Genomic DNA, 21,099 nt, shown 5'->3' with positions numbered 1-21,099 from the left:
TCATTGACTGGTGGAGCAAATTCTATGCTTCCACGGGAGAGAGAGAAAAATGTGGCTGCTATTTAGAGAAGGGCTTCGACACCCTGAAGGTAAGTGGCCTTGGCTAATTCTGCCTCACTGGACTCTCAAGCTCCATTATGTTTTTCCATGCATTTTGATTTTTTTTTAGCATTTAGGGTTTGTTTTCCTATGGGGGGGGAAAATGTGGATAATTTTCCCTAGAGAGCAGGTACTTTTCTTTTAAAAAAATAACTATTTTAAAAACTCGGTTTTCTTTGCAAAGTACTTTGTGGTAACTTCCCGCTTTGCAGCCTTCGAGGAATTGTCACTTTTTGAAGTGGCAGAGGAGCCGGCACCCACCACCCTGAGCAGTGTTTGGGAACGGAGGGGAAAGCCAGAGGTTGCTCATGGAATGGGGAGTTTAGACTCCCTGTTACAAGAAGGGCTAAAATTAATACAGAAGCCCAAACAGGACTAAAATGGAGCAGACCAGGCTTAAGACTGGTCTTAAGGAAAACGCTCCCGGCAGGAAGGTTGATGAAAAACCCTCTGCAAGACCTTGGCTTAGTCTGGGTCTTCCATGATGTGCTGTTAGTTATTGCAGGGTTGCCAAAGGCCTGATCTTCATCTCTGTCCTGGGTTGGGGGGGCAGCAAGGGGACAGGACCCTGTCCCCGTGGGTGGTGTTTCCTCCAGACCCAGGAGCGTGGGTCAAGTCTTGGCCCAGGTCGGTGGGGAGTGCCCAGGAGCAGTCCCTGCCCTTGTCCCCCTGTCTGTCTGTCCCCAGGTCTACGAGACGGAGCTGGAGAACGTGGAGGACTTTGAGCATCTCTCCGACTTCTGCCACACGTTCAAGCTGTACCGCGGCCGCTCGCAGGACCTGAGCGACGACCCCTCGGTGGTGGGGGAGTTCAAGGTGGGACGGTCTCTCTTCCCACCTCTCCCCATACCCGGGAACACATGCTCTGGGCGGAAGGTCTTGCTGTAGGGTGGGATGATGCTGATTAACTACTTTTGGGTAGGAATTCAGTGAGAAATGGGCCATAAAAGTAGAGCACTGGGCCCAGTCCGAGCCACCTGCCTGTGTTCCCAGTAGCGAGTGCTCTGCATGCTTTAAACCCAGCCTAGGCTGTGCTGGGATTCTGTTCTATGATCATCCTCCAGCAAAACCCATCTGGAGCCAATGCTGGATGTAAGCGATGCATCTCTTGCTTTTTCTACCTTTAGCATGTTTACAAGGAGAGGGATTCAATTTTTCTAAGCTTTTTGCCTTTTCTTTATTTAATAATTCCTACTCATTCTCAGCGCTGTCCTTCCCCAAGTGACACCCAGAGACCGACTCCTGCCACTTCATTGGGAGGGAATCAGCTCTGGTGAATAGAACCCTTGTAAATTTTGGCATTTTCTGTCTTCTCCTCCTGTCCCTCTGTCAGAAACCAGCTGCCTCAGTCAGGAGCCTTTAAAACTGACCCTACTGACAAAGTCTCAGCCTAAGCCTTTTGGGGGGGCTGGTTTATAGCAAGGCTCCTTCACATCTCCAATAGTGTGAAGGCTCAGAGGATGGTGGAGTAGAAGGGCAAACAGGCAGGGGTGGTTCTGTGCAGATTTAGAGTTTGCATTGATGTTCAGGCAAGAAATGAGCGATACGGACAACTCGTCACCGTGGTGCTGGTCTCCTGGCCGTGAAGGGCCTGACAGGATGAAACGGCCTCAAGTTGCGCCAGGGGAGGTTGAGGTTGGATGTGGGAACAATTTCTTCCCCAAAGGGCTGTGGGGCATTGAACAGGCTGCCCAGGGCAGTGCTGGAGTCACCATCCCTGGAGGGCTGGACAGACGGACACGAGGTTCTCAGGACATGGGGCAGGGACAGGGATGGGTTATGGTTGGACTTGATGATCTTGAGGGGCTTTTCCAACCAAAGTGATTCTGAGATTCCGTGATCACCACCCTGAGGGTGCTGAGAGCCTGGTGCAGGTTCCCAGAGAGGTGGTGGCTGAACCATCCCTGAGACATCCCAGGCCAGGCTGGATGAGGCTCTGAGCAACCTGAGCTGCTGAAGATGTCCCTGTCATGGCAAGAGTTGGACTGGATGAGCTTGGAAGGTCCTTCCAACCCAAACCATCTGTGATTCTGATTCAATAATTCTACACAACCACCAAGGTGGCTGTTGCAATCCTGCTCACACGAGATGCGTCTGCGTCACCCAACATGCTGAACATGTTTGTCCTTCGCAGGGTTCCTTCAAAATTTACCCTCTCCCAGATGACCCGCGAGTCCCGGTGCCGCCTCGGCAGTTCCACCAGCTGCCGGCCAGAGGACCCCAGGAGTGTCTCGTCAGGGTCTACATCGTCCGAGCCTTCGGCCTCCAGCCCAAGGACGCCAATGGGAAGGTACGGCACTGGGGAAGGCTCTGGTGGACCTCAGTGTTGGCTCATGGGGTGGCTCAACCAACAGATCAGCCCGAATTGATCAAAGTTGGGGTCTATGCCTTAAAATTAAAGAATGGTGACAGCAAAAATTAGAACATCTATCCCTTCTTTCTGCCCCCATTGCAACATCTGGGCGTCCCAGAGCCAACTCTTCCTCCATCCGGGGGGGTTGTCGGTTGGGCTTGTTAAAATAGCTAAATGAGTTGCTGGGGTTTTTTGCACCTTGGTGCCAAAGGAAAGGAAACGCTGCCTTTGCCGTGGCTGCTCTTTGCACAGCTTCGCCAGGCTGGAGGACAATGCAGTGCACAAAAGAAAATGGTGTTGGTTCAACAGGAAAGTGTTCATTTGGGTTCACCTTGCAAAACAAAGAAAACCAGGGAAAAGTCCTTCTTAACTGTCTTTGTTCCTCCGGAAATTGGGTAAAAGTCAAAAAAATGTATGGGATATATTTTGACATGAAGAAAACAAAACTGCTTTTTAAACTTCCCAGGGTTTAAAACGGACTTGGAAGGAAGGTTTGACATGTCTTAGAAACCTCCTATAGGAGATTAACACTGAAAACCAGAACCAAAGCAGGTTTGACCGCAGTCTTGCCTTCTGGGCTGTGATGTGTCCTGGTGCTCAGCCCAGCCCAGGGCAGACAAGCAGAGCCCTGCTGCCCATCCCTGCGCCCGCAGGGCAGGGGGTGAGGAGCCTGGCCTGCAGCTTTCCCAGCTTTTCCTTGTCCTTTATTTTACTTTATTTTATTTTATTTTATTTTATTTTATTTTATTTTATTTTTTTATTTTATTTTATTTATTATTTTTTAATGTGCAGCTAAACTGATGAGATCTCTGGTATTGGCCCCAAACTGGGTGAAACCTTTTAGCTGAAGCTTTTTTTTGCGTTTTCTGTTTTTCTTGTCTTCTCCCCATGGCAAAAACGCTGACTCCACTCAATTTAATCACTTCTCAAATTTACGCTGGTTTCCCAGAACAGTTTTAGCTGTGAGAGAGAAGCTTAAAAACTTGTAAAAAAACCCCATCTGATATAATTTTTAGATGCACAATACGGCTTCATTTTAAAAGATGTTTCCATTTGTTTTTAAAGTTGTTGCAGCATCTTGGCAATAAAAGTTTTTGAGCCACTTATTTTGAAACACAATAATTCTCCTTTGACAGTTTAGTCTGGTACAGTTGTGGATCTATTTTTGACTAGTCCCCAAACTGATGAACTGTTGACCTTGATGGAACCCCAAAATAGGTGGCTCAGATGCGGACAGGGACATCCTGAGGACTTCAGAGCAAGGCAGCTCATGGAGCAGCCAGAAGTAGTTTTCTTCATGCTCTTTTATTGCTTTTCCATCCCATCACCTCCGAAGGGTTTGGACTCTGTCCCACAACTGGTCCTTTGGTCGCCCTCAGGAACCGCAGTGCAGGGAGATCTTGCCATGGATTTAAGGAGTTAATGGTCAGACAGTCCTACCCTTGAAAAGAGGGTTTGCCAAGGGGGGCGGAATGTCCTGGGCCAAGGGCAGGCACTTATTCCCTCACCGTCAATACTGCAGCGCAATGACTCTGTCTTGCGTTTCCTTTTGGGCTTCTCTTTAGTGCGATCCTTACGTGAAGATTTCGGTGGGAAAGAAATCCATAAATGACCAAGAAAATTACATCGCCTGCACGCTGGAGCCTGTCTTTGGAAAGTAAGTTTGGATCCTGTTTGGAGTCCATGGGATTTTTTTATGTGGTATTGAGGGAACAAGGCTGGGCCAGCCGGACCTTCCCATTCCAACCCACATCCCAGGCCAGGCCGGACGGGGCTTTGCACAACCTGGGCTGGTGAAGATGTCCCTGTCATGGCAGGGGGGGCACTGGGGGTCTGGGAAGGTCCCACAAACCCAAACCATCTGTGCTTCCCATGGCGTGTTCTCCCCTCATGTCCACCCTTGCTGAAGTCAGTCTGGCCTTGGCTTGACCACCATCCTACCCACCATGGCTCACGTTCATCCTCTCCCTGGGCTTTGGAGCTGTGGAGCATGGACTGGGATGGACAGAGATGTCACGTAGGCACCCAAAGTCAGCTTAGGCGGACAACAAGTTCCAAAACAGACTTCATTCTAGCTGGAAAAGTGCAGCAAATCAACTGACTAGAAACAGGGTTTATACAATTAGTCAGCACTCCGACAACATAAAATACAAGTTTGGCTATCAGTCGAGGAGATTATTGGGGTGCAGCAAAATAAGAATAATGAGGATCCACAGCGTGCATGCACACACTCACAAGAAACAAACCCAGACCCTCTGACTGCAGGGTACCCACAAGAAATAGTCACTTGCCTGAGCTAGGCAAGGACTTGCCTGCTTACACAAGGACTCATTCAAGGATCTATCCAGTAAATAACCGCTCACCATCCCTGAGACATCCCAGGCCAGGCTGGACGGGGCTCTGAGCACCCTGAGCTGGTGCAGATGTCCCTGTCATGGCAGGGGGGCACTGGGGGAGCTGGGAAGGTCGTTCCAACCCAAACTGTTCTGTGATTCTGCAAGGAAGCCCTGGTGCCCGGTGGGCCAGGAGCTCCTGCCCTGTCAGAGCCCACAGCCAGGCCCGGGTGAGCTCAGCCTGGCTGAGCCCGGCCTCCAAGGCCAAGCCTGGCTCCCAGCCAGAGCCTGTCTAGACAGTGCGCTGCGCCTCCCACCCCGTCTTTAAAGCAAGATGTAAACCCGAGGTCCTGGCTGCTGGCGGCTGTTAAACCTCCCGTTTCACGAGCTTTCCCTGGGCGGCTGGCTGCCAGCCAGCTCCAGCTAATTACTTTCTGCTGACCCCAGTTCCTCCTGCACTCTTAATTGGTGGCATAATTACTCACTTCCCCTCTTTAAAAGCTGCTGCGGGGTGGGTGCTGGTGGTGGGAATGAGTATTGTGTTTCTGCCCAGCATTCCCTGCCTTTAGCAGCAGGTGGAGGGGCTCCTGGGAGTGCCGGCTCAGATCCTGACCGCTCTGCTCACCCAGCGGTTCCACCTTCCACATCAGCATCCCCGAGCACCCGTTCAGTGTGGAGCAGGGTGTTGTGTTTTGGCAGGATGGGGAGCCTTGGTGCTTTGTCTCTTGCCACCCTTTGTTTGAAGAGGGACAGGAAGGTTTGCTCTTGCTTTGCAGTATGTGATTAGGTTGGATCTGGGGAGCAATTTCTTCCCCAAAGGGCTGTGGGGCATTGGAACAGGCTGCCCAGGGCAGTGCTGGAGTCACCAGCCCTGGAGGGCTGGACAGACGGACATGAGGTTCTCAGGACATGGGGCAGGGACAGGATGGGGAATGGTTGGACTTGGTGATCTTGAGGGTCTTTTCCAAGCAAGACAATTCCATGTTGTTGTGTGGACTGTGGTGTAATGATGGCAGAGGAAACAACGACAAAAAAATCACTTAGAACCAGGAGAAGAGGCCAAGGAGGCTTTGAGGGGTCAGTCTCAAGCTTGGCCCAAGCAGGCTTGGCTCCTGCTTTGGGCATTTGCTCTTTGGGCTCAAAGGGCAGATATTTTTTAAAGCTGTTATTTTGCCCCCTTTCAAATCCCATGGCAATCATGATTCCTGACTTTCCTCTGCTGCTCTATTTCCCTGGATGTTGCTGTGACCAACAACATGTCCAATTAGCAGATGGTGAAATCAAGCAGAGGCAAAGTTTACTGGAGGATAAGATAAGCAGGCAAAAATAAACCCAATGCATGTGTGCTTGTCCCTCCCAGCTCTGGTGGGGTGGGAGGGTGTGGGTCTGTGTTCCGTGGGTCACTCAGCAGCATCAACCTCCATCTCATGGGGGTTCCTCATCTCCCTTTGCGCAGGATGTTCGAGCTGAGCTGCACGCTGCCCCTGGAGAAGGACCTGAAGATCACGCTCTACGACTACGACCTCCTCTCGAAGGATGAGAAGATTGGGGAGACCGTCATAGACCTGGAGAACCGGTTCCTGTCTAAATACGGGGCACGCTGTGGCCTCCCCCAAACCTACTGCGTGTAGGTACCTCTGTGGGTCTCTGCAGCTGCTGGGGCTGTGGGGAGCTGGTCATGGGGACCAGGGTGATGGCCCAGGGGTCTGCTGGCCCGGGGGGACCTGACCAGTGCTGTGCTTCACCAGACATCTGTCTGGAGAGACAGGTTCACACAGGGAAGCCCCACATTTGAGGAACTTCCCTGAGCCCTGGCATGAAATGCTTCCAATAACAAAAACCTCCTTGGGGAGATCCTGTGACACCCCTGGTGCCGCTGGGGCACACCATGGTGAGGACACCATGCACAGGGCCAGCTGAGGGGTGACATGCTGGGTCTGGGGGATATCAGGGAACCTTGGCCCTTCAAGCTGGGGCTGGGTGGGCTGTGGGACACGCAGCCCCGTTCACCAGTGACCACAGACTCAGAGCGAGCTGCACCTTCCCCAGACCAGCCCTCTCTGTGTTAATGCTGCCGTGGCCCCTTGTTGAGGCTGGAGGATGAAGGAACATGAGGAAGAAATTGTTGTCCCTGAGGGTGGTGAGAACCTGGGCAGGTACCCAGAGAGGTGGTGGATGAACCATCCCTGAGACACCCCAGGCCAGGCTGGACGGGGCTCTGAGCACCCTGAGCTGGTGCAGATGTCCCTGTCATGGCAGAGGGGGCACTGGGGAGCTGGGGAGGTCCCTCCAACCCGAACTATTCTGTGATCATGTCTCAAGCTGCTGTTTTCCCCTGTCTGGTTTCAGCTCTGGACCCAACCAGTGGCGAGACCAGCTCCGTCCTTCCCAGCTGCTTCACCTCTTCTCCCTGCAGCACAGCTACAAGGCTCCTGTCTACAAGTCCGACCGGCTCACCTTCAGGGATCAAGAGTACATCCTCTCTGAGCTGGGTAAGGTACTGCAGCTGCGTTGGGGTTGAAAATAGCTTTCCTTCGTCCAGAGTGAGGGATGGAGTTGAAGGTTATGAATGTTCTGCTCTGCGCTGGGGCGGCCTCACCTGGAGCATTCGCTGTGTGCAGAGCTGGGGACACAGGAGAAAAGGAGATAAAGCTACTGGAGTGTCCAGAGGAGGCTGTGGAGTCGGTGAAGGTTTGGAGATGAAGCCGTGTGAGCAGCGGCTGCAGTCCCTGGGTTTGCTGAGCTGGAGCAGAGCAGACAGGGCAGAGCTCATGGGCTGCAGGTTCCTCAGCAGGAGCAGGAGGGGCAGGGTGAGCTCTGCTCTGGGACAGGGACACAGCCCAGGGAACGGCAGCAGATGTGCCAGGGGGGGCAGTGGGACATGGGGAAAAGGTTCTTCCCCAGAGGTGCTGGACACTGAACAGGCTCCCAGGGAGGTGTCACGGCCCAACCTGACAGTGTTCAACAAGAGACTGGACACCGTCCTCAGACACATGAGGTGACCTGTGGGGTGTCCTGTGCAGGGACAGCAGTTGGACTCCATGGTCCTGATGGGTCCCTTCCAGCTCAGGACTTTCTGTGCTTCTGTGATGGTGGATGGCTGTGGAGACCAGGACTGGGTGGTGACACCTCCCCGTGCTCCTCACCTTGCTGCCCAGGTTGGCTCTGCCCCTTTCCCAAGCTTGGCTCTGCCCCTAAATCTGCAGGTTGGATCTGCACCGGACCCCAGGGCTGAACCCAGACCCGCAATCCCGCCACATTACCTTGAGCAGTGCCCTTTGCCGCTTGCAGCAACCCAAACCCGCTCAGGCTGGGGGCAGCAGCGTCCACCAAGCTCCAGGCTGATTTCCCAGCTGCTGGGGCTGGAGGTGCAGTTGTGCTGTTGGTGTCTCTGCGTTTTGGGGCTGGAGTCACTAGAGGGAGACAATATCATACAGTCAGTGCCCCCAATATCACAGCACAGCCCCCGCCTGGGGCTGCGTGCTCTACCTGGGGGCGCAAAATCAGCCTGTACTGGCAAGGAGCAAATATCAGTGAGTGCTAGGGAGGCATTTTCTTGTTTGCACAAAACCCCACCAGCACTGACATCTGCATTATCCTGGTGCCTGTCCAGCTTCTTGGAGGAAGAAGTTTACCTTTATAGAAAACTCTGCTTTAAGGCATGGAAGGGCTGTTTTGGCCCAGGGAGGGGGTGGAACCCCCTGTACGGCCCAGGGGTGCAGTGTGACTTTGCTAAGGCCAGCACAGTGTTGCAGAGCCACCATGGGGGAGACAGCCTGCAGAGGCACAAGCTCATAGAACCACAGAATTATTTAAGTAAGTAGGAAAGACCTTTAAGATCAAGTCCAACCATAACCCACCCCAGCACTGCCCCGTGTCCTGAGAACCTCATGTCCGTCTGTCCAGCCCTCCAGGGATGGTGACTCCAGCACTGCCCTGGGCAGCCTGTTCAATGCCCCACAGCCCTTTGGGGAAGAAATTGTTCCCACATCCAACCTCAACCTCCCCTGGGCAACTTGAGGCCGTTTCCTCTGCTCCTGGCGCTTGTTCCTGGGGAGCAGAGACCGATCCCCAACCCAGGGCTGATTCTGTCCCTGTTTTGGGAATGAAAGCACAAAATCATGGTTCTCCCCTCAGGAGGAGGAGTGGGGAAGCAGCGGCTCCTTTGCAGCCTCTCGTTATATGAAACATTTTCAGCGAAGGGCTGGAAAGGTGTCAGACCGAGCGGGGTCTTCCCCCCTCTCGCAGCCCCTGCCTTTCACCTTCCTCTGCTTTAATGGCAAGCAGTTCAAAAAACCAGAACAAAGTCTGATGCTTGACCTCAAGGAGATCTGGAAACCAGCTGTGTTCGCAGAGCAATGTCAGATCTGAACCTGGCGGGATAAAGTGAAGCTATTAAACACGAGAGCATGGGTTTTACAAGCGCTGCACCCGGACCATTATTCCATAACCCCCACATTTGTTGTTTTCTGAGAGGGGCTTTTTCTTTTTCCTGTTCATACACACACACAGGCACGCACACGCCAGGTTTCCACTGCTTGGGTAATAGCCCATATGTCTGAAGTTAACCACTTCAAGATCTTGCCAAGAAAGGAGCTGGGATATATCACCTGAAAGTTGCAGAGCTGTAATAATATTTATGGAGCGCGTTTCATTTCAAAGTCCTTGGAGGTGCGTGGCCTCGGAATGCTGGAAGGCGGCGTCTCGGGGTGATGTCCCACACCAGCCCCAGCGCGCCATGTGGGATGGGAGGCAGGAGAAGGCTTGGCCGAGCCCACGCTGCCCGTCCTGGGTGGATCAGGGCAGCCTGAGTGCTGGAGAAGTCAAAAAATGTCCATTATTAGTAGGTCTTGTCTGACCTGCCTGCAGAGGGATTAGGATCTAGTGTGGAGCAGGTTCACAGATGCATAGAATCAGAGAATCATTTTGGTTGGAAGAGACCCTTAAGTTCATTGAGTCCAACCATAACCTCAATCTAGCACTAACCCATGACCCTAAGAAACTCATCTCCACGTCTTTTACACCCCTTCAGGGATGGTGACTCTGCCACTGCCCTGGGCAGCCTGTTCCTTCGTTTCACAACCCTTTCCATTAATAATTTTTCCCTAAGAACCAATCTGAACCTTCCTTGGAGCAACTTGAGGATATTTCTTCTCATCCTATCACTTGCTACTTGAGAGAAGAGACCAACACCCTCCATGTGCTTCAGCTTGGTCCTTGCAGTGTTTCACTTGCTGTGATTTGGGAGGGGATTTGCGCAGGAGTCCCCGCAGGTCCCTGCCCCATTGTGCGATGGTTTGCCCACATGTCCCACGGGAAACAGGTTTCCCCAGGCCCGAGAGGGTTTGTGATGTTGGTGGATTTGCAAATCATAGAACAGTTTGGGTTGGAGGGACCTTCCCAGCTCCCCAGTTCCCCCCTGCCGTGACAGGGACATCTTCACCAGCTCAGGGTGCTCAGAGCCCCGTCCAGCCTGGCCTGGGATGTCTCAGGGATGGTTCATCCACCACCTCTCTGGCCAACCTGGGCCAGGCTCTCACCACCCTCAGGGCAACAATTTCTTCCCCATGTCCAGCCTGAACCTCCCTCCTTTAGTTTAAAACCATCACCCCTTGTCCTGTCACAACAGACCCTGCTCAAAAGTCCATCCCCATCTCTCTTACTGGCCCCTTTTGAGTCCAGAAAGGCCACAGTGAGGTCTCCCCAGAGTCCCTGGCTCTCTCAGCCTGTCCTCCCAGCAGATCGGATCATTCCGATCATCTGATCCCTGCCCACACCCCTCGAGTAGATGAAGCACAAGATGGGAACTGGGGAAGCAAAGTTGCTCCTGCTGTAAGAGAAGATCAGGCTGCTGAGCACTTGAGGACCTGGATGTACATGAATCTATGTGACCTGACGAGGTCGTAGAATCATTTTGGTTGGAAGAGACCCTCAGCATCATGGAGTCCAACCATAACCTAACTCTTGCACTAACCCGTGTCCCTGAGAACCGCGTCTGCCCAGGGGCTGGTGCGTGCTGCTGGGGGTGGTCAGATTCGCTGGCCACGCCATGGAGTGACGCTGCTCTTTGCTCTGTGGCAGAGGATGGCAAAGCCCTGAACCCGCACCTGGGGCCGGTGGAGGAGCGGCTCGCCCTGGCCGCCCTGCGCAAGCAGGGGCTGGTGCCCGAGCACGTGGAGACCAGAGCCCTGTACAGCCCTCTGCAGCCGGACATCGAGCAGGTGGGTGCTGGGACACGGCCGGGACAAGGACAACAGCTGCTCCTGTCCGTGGGCAGCTGGATCCCCACGGAGCTGTGCTGGGGACGCCTGTCCCGCCAGACGGGCTGTGCCGGGGACGGGACGCGGCTTATGGGGCAGAGCTGAGCCCAGGCTGGAGCTCAGCCAGGGGACCGGCTCAGGGTGCTTGGGGAGATCGATTCCATCCTCCTGTGGTCATTTGCATCAGCATTTGCTCACATTTTTTATATTTTATTTTATTTTATTTTATTTTATTTTATTTTATTTTTTTATTTTATTTTTAATGATTTTATTCTGCTTTATGTTATTTTTATGTTTTTCTTTTGTTCTCTTCTTCTTTTCTTTTCTCTTCTTCTTTTCTTTCTTCCCCTTCCCCCCCTTCCCCCCCTTCCCCCCCTTCCCCCCCTTTCCCCCCTTCCCCCCCTTCCCCCCCTTCCCCCCCTTCCCCCCCTTTCCCCCCTTCCCCCCCTTTCCCCCCTTCCCCCCCTTTCCCCCCTTTCCCCCCTTTCCCCCCTTCCCCCCCTTCCCCCCCTTCCCCCCCTTTCCCCCCTTTCCCCCCTTCCCCCCTTTCCCCCCTTTCCCCTCTTTCCTTTCCTTTTCTCCCCTTTGCCTTTCCCTCTCCCTCTTCATCTCCCCTCTCCCTTTCCCCTCTTCTTTTCCCTTTCCCCTCTTCTTTTCCCTTTCCCCTCTTCTTTTCCCTTTCCCCTCTTCTTTTCCCTTTCCCCTCTTCTTTTCCCTTTCCCCTCTTCTTTTCCCTTTCCCCTCTTCTTTTCCCTTTCCCCTCTTCTTTTCCCTTTCCCCTCTTCTTTTCCCTTTCCCCTCTTCTTTTCCCTTTCTCCTCTCTTCTTCCCTTTCTCCTCTCCTCTTCCTCTCCTCTTCCTCTTCTCTTCCTCTTCTCTTCCTCTTCTCTTCCTCTCCTCTTCCTCTCCTCTTCCTCTCCTCTTCCTCTCCTCTTCCTCTCCTCTTCCTCTCCTCTTCCTCTCCCAAGCTGTTCCTGATGTGCAGCCCCTCAAGCATGGTCCTAGTGCCCTGCTGGGGCACCGCGGGCTCCCTGGGGGTGCAGCAGCAGGATTGGTGCAGCACGCACCCCCAGGGGAGCGCAGTGCCGGTGCTGCTGCACGCTGCGTGAGTTTCAGCCGAACGAAAGCTGAACGGGCTTCTGTCCAAAAGAAATCTGGGTATCTGGATTTAGCCTGCGTCCTTTTCTTTGATTAACATACACATGTAGTTTATGCATTTGGATCAAAAAAATGCTACTTCCCAGAGAACAAAATGATTAATTATCGTCTGTCATACACGTTGCAGTTGCATTGCAAGGGTGCTTTGAACAGAGCTGGTGTGAACGTGCGCGGGCACCGAGCGGCACCGTTTCCCTATGCACTTTGTTTTTAACCAGCTCAGCGCTCTGGCAGAATATTCATAAATTCACTGATAGCCTCTTGAACACCTTTGCCTGTTAATTCACCCGATGAAATTGATGATTAGAGGCAGGAGGTGGCTGCTGTCGGTTGACAACTGGGCCAGGGCTGTTCTTAGAGGTGTCATGATCTTGTTGGACCAGCCGTGGAGACCAGCAAGGGTGCTTCCTGCAGAGAATCAGAGAATGCTTTGGGCTGAAGGGACCTTCCCAGTCCCCAGTGCCCCCTGCCATCACAGGGACATCTGCACCAGCTCAGGGTGCTCAGAGCCCTGTCCAGCCTGGCCTGGGATGTCTCCAGGGATGGGGCATCTATAACTACTATAATGCTGGAGACAGGGCCCAGATCCTCACCCTCTTCTGTCCACTAGACCAGGCCATGTCCTATCATAGAACCATAGAATCATTTTGGTTGGAAAAGCCCCTCAAGATGACCAAGCCCAACCATAACCCATCCCTGTCCCTGCCCCATGTCCTGAGAACCTCATGTCCGTCTGTCCAGCCCTCCAGGGCTGGTGACTCCAGCACTGCCCTGGGCAGCCTATTCAATGCCCCACAGCCCTTTGGGGAAGAAATTGTTCCCACATCCAACCCAGAGCATCCATGGGGTGATGCTGGGTCTGGGGTGATGCCGCATGATTCAGTACGTGTTGCAGTTCCCAAAATCCCGGTGCTGACCCCCTGCGAAGCCACAGCACAGGCTGGCTCAACAGGGCTGTTCGTAGTGAGCTCTAAGTCGGGTTGGGCTTTTACATTTTTCTGCTGAAATGGAAGATTTTTCTTGCCTAAAAGCAAGAAACCACAGAGCCCTCAGCGATGGGCTGATTGTCAAAGGGCGGCTTTTTTTTCCTTTCAGCCCCTGAGGCTGCACAGTAAAATGTTTTATTGGCACCTATTGGTGTTTTGCAATAAAAGAGACCACCTAAAAACCACCCCCTTGAGACTTCAGCTGCATTTCTGCTGCTCTCTACCTGGAAGGGGTTTGTCAGAGATTAGATTCCCCTCTTAGATTCTCCTCTCCTCATCCCGTCTTCCACTCCCATGGTCAGAAACCCGTAACTGGTGACAACTGGTGACAGCGTGGAGAACAAGTGAGCAGCTTGCTTCTCCAACACCCCCCATAGACCTCGTCTTTAGTCTGTCCCTATGGAGGGTAAAGCCAGGGTGCACCTTCAGCTTACCCAGACCAAGCTCTTACCCATCACAGGCTATTAACATATACCCAGCTATCACTAAAATAATTTTAATATAATACTTGGTGACACCTTTCCTTAAGGAAACCTTCGTTTTCAACTGAAGAACTCAGGAGCACTTCATATTTCCTCTCTCCACTGCCAGGGCTTGCTGAGGACGTGAAGATGACCCACTTAGGAGGCTCATTAGGCTTCACCTGTCTATCTTTTTTCCATGCAGGGAAAGCTACAGATGTGGGTGGACCTGTTTCCGAAATCTCTGGGGCTGCCTGGCCCCCCTTTCAACATCACACCACGCAGAGCCAAGAGGTGACTTGTTTCTTCATTTCTTACTCGGGGCGGTGCTGGTTCCAGCACCTTCTGTTTGCAAGGGCAGAGGAGAGGGCTGGAGCTGTCAGATGGGGAGGAATTCAACTCCCCAGCTGAGAAATCACTATTTGGGCTCATTTTCTGGAAAGATGGCTCATGTCTTAGCTCCTTCAGCTGCAAACCTGAGTAGCACAACCAGGCTGTCTGGGTGGGCTCTGGACCAAGAGTTCCACCCTCTCACGTTGCTTTTATTCCTGGTGTCATCCAGGTTCTTCTTGCGCTGCATCATCTGGAACACCAAGGACGTCATCCTTGATGACCTCAGCATCACTGGGGAGAAGATGAGTGACATCTACGTCAAAGGGTAAGCCACCCCACCTCTGTGAGCCAATACCTGAAGGCACGAGAGCAGCAGCGAAGGAGTTAACATGGCCCTTGTGTCAACATCCTGAGTAGCAATGGATAGAATGAGAGGAAACGGCCTCAAGTTGTGCCAGGGGAGGTTGAGGTTGGATGTGGGAACAATTTCTTCCCCAAAGGGCTGTGGGGCATTGAACAGGCTGCCCAGGGCAGTGCTGGAGTCACCATCCCCAGAGGGCTGGACAGACGGACATGAGGTTCTCAGGACATGGGGCAGTGCTGGGGTGGGGGAACAGTTGAACTCCGTGATCTTAATGGTCTCTTCCAACCAAAATGATTCAAGGATTCTACGATTCTATGGTTCAATGAACATTGCTGTGGTAGACCCAAATCCCTTGGGATGCAGGGGCCATTCACACCTCACCAACTATGGATCCACCTTCTTGGCAGACACATCTCTGCTGGGCTCATCACCAGTCCTGATGTCAAGTTCTTTGCACTTCTCAGATGCTTTCATGACAATATTTGTGTTTAGAGAGATAAGGCATGGGGAAGCAGCTCAGCCATTGGAGAGAGGGACATGTCTGCACTGGAGATGTCCCTGCTCATGGCAGGGGTTGGGCTAGAAGACCTTTGAAGTTCCCTCCCAACCCAAACTGTTCTGTGGTTCCCAGTGCCAGCTGCTCCCCAGCTGCCCTCCTGGGACAGCCATGGGCTTGTTCCATAGACATGGCTTGGCTTGTTTGCATAGCTGCTTTTTTTGGAATTCCCTTTTTTCCTTGGGACACAAAAAAACGTGGCAACCAGCAGCAACTCCTCTGGCACATTCCCTTCTCTGCCTGACTCCATTTATGTTTTATCTTCTGTATAATGGTGCAATCCCAGCCAAGGGACTTACTTATTTCGTGCGTTCTTTGGATTTATGGACAGGAAGAGGTAGGATTTTGAAACAGACTGTAAATCCCTTTTTTACAATCCCAATTTTCCTCCTGTAAATCCGGAATGCGCGCTGCTTACCTGGTATTCGCATCAAGTGCGTTGTTATCGGCTCCAGCTCAGGGGCTCTGAAATTATGGTGCTTGTGCAGTGTCACCAGGAGAGCCAGAGCATCCAGCGCTTGCTGACATCGCTCTCCTGGCTTTTAGCATCCCCGATGACCGAGGAAATCTCGCAGTGCTGTCAATGAGTTAAAAATCTTGCTCGACTTCCTCATCTTGCCCCTCAATGGCTGCATTGTGAGCATCATAGAATCGTTTTGCTTGGAAAAACCCCTCAAGATCACCAAGTCCAACCATTAACCAAACTCTGTCCCTGCCCCGTGTCCTGAGAACCTCATGTCCGTCTGTCCAGCCCTCCAGGGCTGGTGACTCCAGCACTGCCCTGGGCAGCCTGTTCAATGCCCCACAGCCCTTTCTGGGGAGGAATTGTTCCTATCATCAGGACGTGTTTGCTCCAGTCCCATACTCCTCCCTGGAGATGCGCTGATGGACCCGCTCCATCAGGATACGGGGCAGGAGGAGCCTTTGCTTGGTCACCATGCCATTCCTACATTATCTTTTTAATTCTAGGGCTCTGTGACTTGAATGCTTTGGATTTCTGGCATCCTATCCCTGCAGTGGAGAGGGTTCAGCAAATCCACAAGAACGAAACAAAACAAAACACCAAACAAACCACCAAAGAGGCATCCAAATCAAACCATTTATTTGTCCTTGTGTTTGCCTGCAAACAGAGGGCGCTCAGAGCGCATCCCCGGGGCCCCCGCCACGCTTCGGGGGATGTGGATAAACACACAGGCTCTGCCATTTGCGTCCCATCAGCTCAAAATGAATAATCCAGCCACAATTCCAGCATTAGCGTAACCTCGGCACACAAGTCCCGCTGCCACCGAGCGCTCGCTGTCCCGGGAGCACACGTGCGTGTGGTGTGTACTGGAGGATGAGCTCCAGTAGACCTCCCTTGTGTCCCACAACACGTTTGGGTGGATCATGTGCTGCTCTCCGCTCTGGAGAAGAGGGAATCGTTTGTATAGCTGGACAAAAAAAAGTAGTATTTTCAATTTAAGTGGAAAACAATCAGAGATACTTGTTTTCGTTAGAGATTCTCTCCGAATCTTCTGGTTTTACTCCAGGAGGGCTTTAAATACACAAATAGATGTGTTTTATTGTTGTGTTTCGTTGCTTGCTGAAGACTGAAAAATGTGGCCAGGGAAAGAGGGCAGAATGAAACCCGAGCGTTGCAAATCTCACAGCTGGAAAAGGTTGTTGTTATGGAAAGTTCTCAGTTTGCCCCCAGACTGGCTGTGGGGTGACCACAGCAAAGCCTTTCAGAGCAGGAGGGAACTGTGGTGTGGGGAGCAGCTGGGAGCGCCCCGGCCACCGCAGGCTCTGGCCAGCGGGGCTCTCCTGGGGAAGAGCTTCTTGGCCACTTAGGGCTTTAAAGTTATTTGGGGACAAGTAACGGCATCTCATGACAGGACAAGGGGTGATGGTTTTAAACTAAAGGAGGGAGATTCAGGCTGGACATGAGGAAGGAATTGTTGTCCCTGAGGGTGGTGAGAGCCTGGCCCAGGTTGGCCAGAGAGGTGGTGGATGAACCATCCCTGAGACATCCCAGGCCAGGCTGGACGGGGCTCTGAGCACCCTGAGCTGGTGCAGATGTCCCTGTCATGGCGGGGGGGAACTGGGGGATCTTTGAATGTCTCTTCCAACCCAAACTGTTCTATTATTCTAAGAAATAATAATCTTTGAGAAATCAACAGAGAATAGAGGGGAAAAAAATAGCCCTTTTTGGTCCTTTAGCATGGTTGCCTCACAACAGGAGTGGCTTCAGGGCTGCCTGCATGGGCAGGTTGTTGGGGTGGCTGCACAGAGGAAGGAGCTCCCAGCAGGGCAGGTTAGGAGCTGGTGTGTCCTTATGGATGGGTGAGAACTTAGAGCCAGAACTTGAGGCTCTGCTGAGTCTTTAACACATCCATAAAACTCAGAAGTGGGAGAATCATTGAATAGTTTAGGTTGGAAGGGATCTTCAAACCTCATCTAGTCCAACCCCTACCATAAGCGGGGACATCTACTTTAGGAGATATTGCTGAGCTTCTCAGGCTGCTGCCACCAGCTCTGGTTCACCTCCCAACACTGCAGGGACCATTGTGTTCCCTTTCAAATCTCCTACAGCCCCCAGGTGACCCCTACAGATAGCAGCCTCAAGAATGAGGGACATTTTCATGCCTGCTCAAGGCCTCTGTGATGACTCCAAAATCCTTAATGCGTTTCTTGTTTCTCATGCAACGTGTTTGCATTTTGCAGCTGGCTGGTTGGCCACGAGGAGAACAAGCAGAAGACAGATGTGCACTACAGGTCTATGGGAGGAGAGGGCAACTTCAACTGGAGATTCGTCTTCCCCTTCGACTATCTCCCTGCTGAGCAAATGTGCTACATTGCAAAGAAGGTGAGTGGCCCTGGGCAGACGTTTCTATCTTCTCGTAGTAACTCTGGGCTGAAATCGTAGACTCATAGCATCATTTTTGGTTGCGAGAGACTCTCAAGATGAATGCGCTGCGCAATTTAAGACCCACACAACTGCAGCACAAATGGAGCTAAGCAAGGCTCAGCCTGACTGTTGTGTTATTTGAAACATGAAGTTGTGGACATGTGGGGAAATAGTTTTTTAAAACCTCCACATTTGGAACATAACCTTTGCGGAGTCAGAATGTACCATTGGTGCAGAAAGAGGAAGGAAAGCTTTGGTTTGGAATTCAGGGTGAAAATGTCTTTGTTATGATACGGGAGCTGTGTACTTGGTTGGGGAGTTAAAGGGAGATGTGATTTTTTCCCCCCACCTTCCTACGTCTGTGGTCGGCTGTTGTGTCTGGTGTTCCTTAGCTAAGTTAGTGCCACGTGATGATCCAGTGTGCACTGGGAGTTACATGGAGACAAGGAAAGAGGGACAGGTTGGGGTGTGTACATGGAGTAACGCTGGTGGAAATTGGGCTGGCTCTCAGGGAACGCTTCAGCACAGGAAGATCTGTGCGCTGACATGTCTGCTCATCACCTGGAGATTAAAAGGAACTGTAGAATCATAGAATGTCCAGACTTGGATGGGACCCGTCAGGATCACAGAGTCCAGCTCCTGTCCCTGCACAGGACACCCCACAGGTCATCCCGTGTGTCTGAGGACATTGTCCGGTCTCTTCTTGAACACTGTCAGGTTGGGGCCGTGACACCTCCCTAGGAACCTGTTCAGTGTCCAGCACCTCTGGGGGAAGAACCTTTTCCCCATGTCCCACTGACCCTCCCCAGCACATCTTCTGCCAAGGAGAATTGTTGTGTCTGTGTGGACAGCAGGGACAATCCTGGCTTTCAAGACTCGGTCCTGTCCTGTGGCACCTCCCTGAAAGCTCGAACCCCTTCAGCCACCCAACCGCGAGTCTTCATCCCCGCTCCCTCCCTTGCTACGGTGAACTTGACCTTGGTGCTCATTGAATACGAGGTGCCCAAAGCCACCTTGTTGTGGTGGGACCTTCTTCATCCACAAAGCTCCCCCGGAACCCCCTTCCCAGCGCAAGGTCCCAGCGCAGCCTGGGCTGGAACCGGCGCTTGGGCAGGGAAGATGCTGAGCCAATTCCCCATCCCGCAAGCCAGACGAGCCCCACGAGGAGGCCCAGCTTCCAAATGAATTGCCGGATAGTTAAACTGATTGACAGAATCATAGCCGTGCCCATTTCACGCTTCATGTTAAACAAATCAAAAGTACAGTGTGTACTACATTCAATTATCCCCCTTTGAAAAAGCAAAGACCCCCCTATAAACCGTTTAAGAAAATACATCCCACTGTGCTGATATTGATTCTCCTCCGACCACATGTCTGCCAACACTGTATCAGAAAATAAACAGCTTGTAAAACCTCTCTGTAAAGGAAAAAATAATGAATGAAAAGCCGTGCTTTGTATTTGCGGGACACATTCCGCTCTGGCAATTTTTGATCTCGCCATGTGCTGTTTGAACTCCAGGTTCATTACTGCTGCTGTAAAAGCCCATGCGCCGAACTTTAAACGCAGGCGATGGAAAGTGGAATTTAAATCAAAACCGGTCAGATGGCAAATTCTGGAGCTGCTAAAAGCCACCTGCACCCAGCCGGGCTGGTGTCGGCCCCGGGGTGAGCGCCGCGGCGGGGAAAGCAGATCTCCATTCGCTCTCCTTTGTTCGCTCCTCTTGCCTCCCCGCAGGCTGGAGCTCCCTTTGGCACCGCAGGGTGCACCGCAGCCATGGATCACCCCCGCCCACACTGCAGATGTTCTCCCAGAACAACAAGGATGCCGCCACGCAGGAGGGGTCTCCATGATGTTTGGTTCTGGTGTGCGGGTCTGGGAGGAGCTTGGAGCCCGTGAACCTGGGAAAATCTAGGAAGCAGACTCTGGAGCCTTGGGATGGCTGGTGGTAGCCAGCATTCTTTAATCCTTGCCACAGCACTGGAGGTTTTGGGAACTTTATCTCCAAAGCTTCAAGGAGGTGGGATTGCTTGGGATTTGGAGGCTCCAGTCTTCCATGGGGCACCTCAAGGGAAAGTCTGTAAGTCCTCTGAGCATCAATTCATCTTGTAGATTGAAAGTGTAGACTCTTATTCCTGCTCTTCTAAACATGTTAACCATTTCAGAATGTTTTCACACAGAATCAGCTGGGTTGGAAAAGACCTCAGAGATCATCCAGTCCAACCCTTGGTCCAACTCCAGCCCATTGACTAGATCAGGGCACTAAGTGCCATGGCCAATCTCAGTTTGAAAACCTCCAGGGCCGGTGAGTCCAGCACCTCCCTGGGCAGCCATTCCAATGCCTGACCACTCTCTGCACAGAATTGCTTTCTAATCTCCAGCCTAAATGTCCCCTGGCAGAGTTGAAGCCCATGGCCCCTTGTCCTATTGCTGATGCCTGGGAGAAGAGCCCAATCCCCACCTGGCTACAACTGCCCTTTCCCATCCAGATCTTCTCTTGCTGCAGTAGTTATATAGATTTTGCTTCTCCTTCAGAGAAAGGAATTTACCCCATTCTGAACGTCAAGAAAATCCCCATGGAAGCTGAAGTCCATCGTTGGGACAGCTCTTCTGAGTATACATAGATACATGTTTCTTTACTGTCCTCTCAGCAGTTATTCAGAATTTCCTTCTGTTCTTGTTTCTTTGACTGCAAATTATACAGTCATTTGGGTGAAAGGTTCAATACACATTGCATGAAATTGTGTATTGACTTACGCAGGGGAAGGGCCAGGCAAGTCTAGGTCATAGAATCATAGACTAGTTTGGGTTGGAAGGGACCTTCAGAGGTCATCTAGTCCAAGCCCCAGGTCCTGGATGAACGCGATGCTCTGCTGCCAGCCAGCAGAGAGAAGAGCTGACGTTCGCAGGGTTGAATCCTTAGATCCCCAGCTCTAAGCCTGGCAGGTCTTGACTCTTGCAGACGATGTTATCAGATGGTCATGGTAAAACTCGAATCTCGTGAGGCGATGCCAAGATGGGCTGAATGTGGATCCCGTTTCCCTGGGCACCTGGTCAGGGAGGCACTGGGGTCCCGTGGCTGGTAGGCGCTGGGGAGGTAGAAAATGCATGAAGTTGGTTTTGAAATGTTCAGCTTCAAGCGCCAGTTCCAGTGGTAGCTGAATATAGCTGCCAAACCTGAATTCTAGATGTCCTCTGAGGCAGAAAATGCTTGACACTGGATGTCTAAGCAAATGTCATCTGCATAAATGAATATTCAGGGTAGAATTTCAAGAGCATCTCAGTATACAAGTTGAGTGGACCTGGAAGTAA

At 52.1% G+C, this 21,099-nt stretch overlaps 1 protein-coding gene across 1 annotated transcript in view; it reads left to right on the top strand.

Moving 5' to 3' along the window:
* The window catches only part of DYSF (dysferlin), a gene marked incomplete at both ends in the record, with an annotated part of 93,799 nt that overhangs the window by 54,360 nt on the left and 18,340 nt on the right, over positions 1 to 21,099 (top strand). The window contains 10 exon segments of the mRNA XM_080343877.1: positions 1 to 89; positions 787 to 915; positions 2,234 to 2,389; positions 4,018 to 4,109; positions 6,242 to 6,412; positions 7,135 to 7,277; positions 10,867 to 11,006; positions 13,855 to 13,943; positions 14,212 to 14,307; positions 17,606 to 17,747. The exon segment at positions 1 to 89 is cut by the window's left edge and continues 11 nt beyond it. Of these exon segments, the coding sequence (XP_080200003.1) occupies positions 1 to 89; positions 787 to 915; positions 2,234 to 2,389; positions 4,018 to 4,109; positions 6,242 to 6,412; positions 7,135 to 7,277; positions 10,867 to 11,006; positions 13,855 to 13,943; positions 14,212 to 14,307; positions 17,606 to 17,747 (1,247 nt within the window).

This window comes from Nesoenas mayeri (assembly GCF_963082525.1).
Source record: "Nesoenas mayeri genome assembly, chromosome: 4".
Taxonomy (NCBI): domain Eukaryota; kingdom Metazoa; phylum Chordata; class Aves; order Columbiformes; family Columbidae; genus Nesoenas; species Nesoenas mayeri.
Note: the sequence above shows the minus strand (reverse complement) of the source record. Positions and strands in the feature narration are given on the sequence as shown.